The sequence below is a fragment of the Silene latifolia genome, chromosome 2 (genome assembly GCF_048544455.1).
Source record: "Silene latifolia isolate original U9 population chromosome 2, ASM4854445v1, whole genome shotgun sequence".
In the NCBI taxonomy this organism is placed as follows: domain Eukaryota; kingdom Viridiplantae; phylum Streptophyta; class Magnoliopsida; order Caryophyllales; family Caryophyllaceae; genus Silene; species Silene latifolia.
In genome coordinates, this window is record NC_133527.1 from 118041339 (window position 1) to 118046652 (window position 5314).

Consider the following 5314-nt stretch of genomic DNA (forward strand, 5'->3'; position numbering starts at 1 on the left):
TATAAAGAATACACATCACAAGTTTGACGTACGATATTTCGGAATGGCGTCCGAAACTTTCTACTGAATCAAAGGATGCATCAGATGCATAGGATGCATCAGATGCATAGGATGCATCAGATTCATAGGAGTTATCAGATGCATAGGATGCATCAGATGAATTATTAGAAGACATAATGGTTTAGAGGGAATTCAGTATGGATTAAGTTTAAAGTTTTTTGAAACAAAGAGATTGTAAAACCTATTTATATAGAAATAATAGGTTTGGTGTGAAACGTTTGTGAATAGGCAGATGCAACTTTGTAAATAGGCAGATGCAATGGATAGAGTTAAACTTATGAATGTTTGGTGTGAAACGTTGTAAATAACCACATTCATGGCACTTGCCACGATGTCTAGAAATGTCTAGAATTGTGTAAATGTGTGGTAAATAATTAAGGCAGATGAAATGTCTAGAAATGTGTAAATGACGGTTTAATCCAAAAAGAATTGAAACTCATTCTTCGTTTAATTCCAAGTAAATGACGGTTTCAGATACGAGAAAAACTACATCAATTCACTATTCCCATTGTTTCATCAATTTTTTAAAATAAAGAACTTAATCTTCAATTTGTATTTATATTTTATTTTTAATTATGTGTGTCACACCTCGACTTTTGAGGGTACACAATAAAAGTTAGTATATTTTATTTTTAATTATGTGAGACATTAGACAACCAAATAACACTTCCCGACTTGGGCAATTCCTACTTACTAGAAAGACATTGTTAGCCACAACGTAAAGACATTCTTTGGCTTTATGAAACGGAGTGTTATCAGACTGATAATACTCTCCGAGTATCGGCTTTATCGCCTCAGTCGCTTCCCGAGAATTATAATGCGGCATTGATGCAAATAGATGGTGAATTACATGAGCATCGGTACAATGGTGAAATATCTTGTTCATAAGCGTGCCATAATCACGGTTGACAGTCGATAATGCACCTCTTAGCCAACTCCACTCGGATGAGTCGTAATATGGTACCGATGGATGTGTATGGTGTAGGTACGTGACTAAGACTACAAACATGTTTAAAACCACCAACGGAATGCTGTATATACATATCATACGTACTAATCCATATGTCATTGCGAATCGATAGATCGCATAAACGGTCACGAAAACTCCGGCATCAGAAATGATCACTTACTAGAAAGACCACTATTTAAAGTCAAATACAACATACTTCTTAGACGTCTTTACATACTAGAAAGTTTTTAGAATACTTAATACAACTTAAACTTTTTCTAGCTGAAATCAAACTGGACTCACTTTTGAGTGGCTCGACTTGGGCAATTCCTACTATCATGATGAGTCATTTCACCGCAAGCACGACATTTCCTCAAGGGCTTTGCATTTTCTTGTACTGCCTTTTCCTTGTTTGAAGTAATCCGTCTTCCTGATCCCTTATTCTTACACTTTTCTGGTGGTAGAACACTAGCTTCAGACGGTATTTTCGAGCCAATAAGCATCTCAATTTCAGCTTTCTTGTTTTTTGACTTGCCACGCTTAACTGAAATCATCAATTTCTCGTTGAAAGCGTGAAGAAGTTCAAGCAGCTCATCACCAAGTTCCTCATTATCTTCAACAAGCGAAAAATCAAGTAAATACTTCCGACCACAATTCACTTATCTTACTTTGGTGGTTTTCTATTGACATACAATCAGCTAAGAGGGTTGTCCCAACAACATTAAAAATGGGACGACAAGTTGCATATTTGCCCCATCTGTCTAATAGATACTCCGTAGGGATATCATCAAACCCTCTATCTTTTAACACCCACAGAACATGCTTACAAAGTAACCCAATCCTTTCAAACATCTTACATGAACAAGAAAATTTATTACCACTTAAATCAACTATGTATACCTTGTCTTTCTCGCGGTCCATTATTGAAATATGCTCATTGTTGTCTTCAGTTGTCCTCGGTGAAAGACCACAAGTAAAACACGCAGCTTGGAGTTCTTCTTGAAATTGATAAAAAACAGTGGTGGTGTAAAATTCAGAGGTTTTTTTTTCTAGAAGGAGAGGTGTTGATAATTTTGGAGAAGAGTTCTTATCATCGGCAGTCACCTTAGCATATTTCCAACGCTGCGCATCCATAGCCGATTGGAAACGCATCCAAAACTCAACAAGAGTGAGGTGCGGGTTTGTGAAATTTCCAAAGAAGCTATTTTCAGATTCTGACCTTGATGTTGTACGCATAATCCCACCAAGATATATGTCTCTCGAAGTAGGCAGAATCCAACTTGAACGAATGTCAAACATTGACTTGACCACTCATGATCGTAAAGCTCATACGAAGAAAGGATTGATTTCCATCTCAATTCGAATTCTTGTGTATCAATCTCTCCATCCCAAACAATAGAATTTATTTCCTTCAAAAAGTTTGTGTTTTGGCAAATTGTCGGCCCGACTTTGTCTGGCAACTTTTTCATTATATGCCACATGCATAATCGGTGTTGTGTTTTGTCACCAAACACATCTTTTACAAACGATTGATGCCTTTGCATTGGTCAGTTATAATTGTAGTAGGATAGCAATCACCCATAGCCTTCACAAAATTCTCAAATAACCAGGTAAATGATTCTCCATCTTCCTTTCTTAACAAACCACCCGCAAAAGTGACGCATCTTTTATGGTTGTCCACACCAGTGAACGGACAAAACACCATTTTATACTCATTGAAGTTATAAGTAGCATCAAAAGAGACGGCTTCCCCAAAAAGGGCATAGTTTTTAATTGAGATTGGATCTGCCCAAAAAACCTTACTTAGTCTTTTTTCATCATCCACCTCAAAGTCGAAATAAAATGATGGAGACATAGCCTTTTTTTGCATGAAAGTTTCCAATAACATCTCAGCATCATATTCCTTGATATATTTCTTAACATCCCTTGAAAAGTTTTTGAAATCTTCTAAAGAAGCCCCAACATTTTTGTAACCTTTTACATATTCCTTAAACATTCTAAAGGAATCCACTGGACCATGATTTACCCTTGAATTATCCATGATCATTTTCTTGTGAAAGAGATTCAAATTCCTAGATGGTTTCATATGAACCATTATAGATGGGGTAACCATTGCGTGTGTGTGTACCTCAACAAAATCATAAATTTGGTATTCACCGGTGTCAATTCTCTTAAAACTAACCTTAGCTTCACATCCTGTTCTCGTAACAGTCCTCTTTCTTTTAGTCCCCTTGTTCCTACTTTTGCCTTCTTTATTACACACACAGCGCTTGTGTGTAACAATCCCATTAACCAATTTTGTTGAATTTAACCTTGGAATAAACCCATAAACTTTTGCGTATTTGTTGTAAAAATCTATTCCATCTTCCAAATTTGAAAACGTCATACCGTTGATTGGTTTTAGATCTTCTGGACAGCTTGGGAATCCAAAAATTGTGTTTTCAGAACCAACTTGTGGGGTTTCTACAAGACAATTTAACCAAAAGGTTGTTATTTTTAAGGCAAGTACATTATATTAGTTAAATCAAACCTTGTAAATGAACAAACCACAATTTTTTTACCTGGTGCATTAGTCAATGGAATCATAGGAGGTATATCATTGTTCATTAGAGCATCAACATTAGAAGCAACTATACTGTCTGCACAAGAAATGACACACAATAGGAAACGCATTATGTTCCAGTACCAAAATCAGCAAAAATATAGTCCATAGGTACACATTACTATGATATAAGATACATGCTTTCGCTACATTTTTGCGTACTGTTGCATCCGTCAAGGGAAGTACAACCAGAGTAGATCGAGGCATGGACATTAGTAGCGGTATACTATCTCGCACAGTACACATCTCATTCAAATTAGATACAATAATTCATATGTGACTATACATCAACAATTTGTGCAGAGAGAAAAAAGTTTTCGATTTCCAAACTGCTAAACATTCATCCAAAAATTTTCAAATGCTATACTAGCTTAATTTTTAGAAATACTGCTCTACGGTGCACAAAATCATAATCAGTACGAGTATTTATCACATACGAAGCACAGATTTTCCCACCCAAGCCACATTAGGTACACTATTTTAGCTACCCAAATACACTGTTTTAGCTAGGCAGATACATTTTTTTTTTCAAAATAGCTGGAATGATGTATCTAACAGCCAGAGATGTATCTTTGGCTAAGAATTTTATTCTGTTAGAGATATATCTTGTTACCCTCATTAAACCACCCAAAAAAATACAAAAACAGTCAGAAAAATTATCCACAGCTAGAAAAATTATACAGAGGTACACATCTTTGTGATCCTAGATACACTACTTCAGTTTAGTAGATACATGTATCTGACATTCCGTAATAAGAAAAAACAGAAATGTGTACCTATAACTTCTTCTGTCATTGATTCATCCTCTTTTCCGTTATCACCTACAACACCTTAAGCAATTTCAGAAATGGATCCCAAATTTAATTGAAAAAATAGTTCCCAAAAATGTATTTACAACAATAATTCATACCTGAATCAGTAGAAGATGATGAAATTATAACCATCCTAAAAATAGTATCAAAACACAAACTAAATTACCATCAAAATCTCAAAATACGATTAAAATTGGTAAACCCTAATTTTAAGAATTTCAATTTGTTCAAACCCTAATTTACGATTTAAATTTTGTAAACCCTAATCTGAGTAAAAGCTTACCTCTTAGATTCGCATGGGACAGGAACAATAATGGCGGAAAGTAGGAAGATTTGCAGCAATGGAGATCGCGTTTCTTTGATCAATTTTTTTTTTTTTGTTGTTGGGTTGAGTTTTTAGATGAGGGTGAGTTTTATTACCGCGTTTGAACTTTCCTTTTTAGATGGTTCGTACGATAAGCTAGTTCGTTCCTGAACCCGCCCCTATATATATATATATATATATATATATATATATATATATAGAGGCGGGATCCGGTGAGGACGGCTAAATATTTGAGGATTGAGGATTGCAATACAATATCACGGGTTCTTCAATACAATATCACGAAAAAAATCAGACTTGTCCAAAAAAAAAAAAAATTTTATAAAAAAAAAAAAATTTTTTTTTTTTTTGCGCAGCTATTTTTTTCGTGTGATATTGTTTCGAACAACCTGTGATATTGTATTGAATATCACGAAAAATCGATTTTGCTTGCCCAAAAAAAAAAAAAAAAATTTTTTATAATTTTTTTTTTTTTTTTTTTTTTTTGACTATTTTTTTTTTCGTGTGATATTGTTTCGAACAACCTGTGATATTGTATTGAATATCACGAAAAAAATTAGACTTGT

At 34.5% G+C, this 5314-nt stretch overlaps 1 protein-coding gene across 1 annotated transcript; it reads right to left on the reverse strand.

The window, feature by feature from the left end:
- Nucleotides 1-1308: 1308 nt before the first annotated feature.
- On the reverse strand, nucleotides 1309-2308 carry LOC141641226 (protein FAR-RED IMPAIRED RESPONSE 1-like). Its single transcript, XM_074449897.1, has 2 exons — nucleotides 1702-2308; nucleotides 1309-1622 (listed from the first exon to the last, which is right to left on the reverse strand). Exons 1-2 carry the CDS (start codon nucleotides 2306-2308, stop codon nucleotides 1309-1311), a joined length of 921 nt encoding a protein of 306 aa, XP_074305998.1.
- Between the last annotated feature and the right edge of the window lie 3006 nt (nucleotides 2309-5314).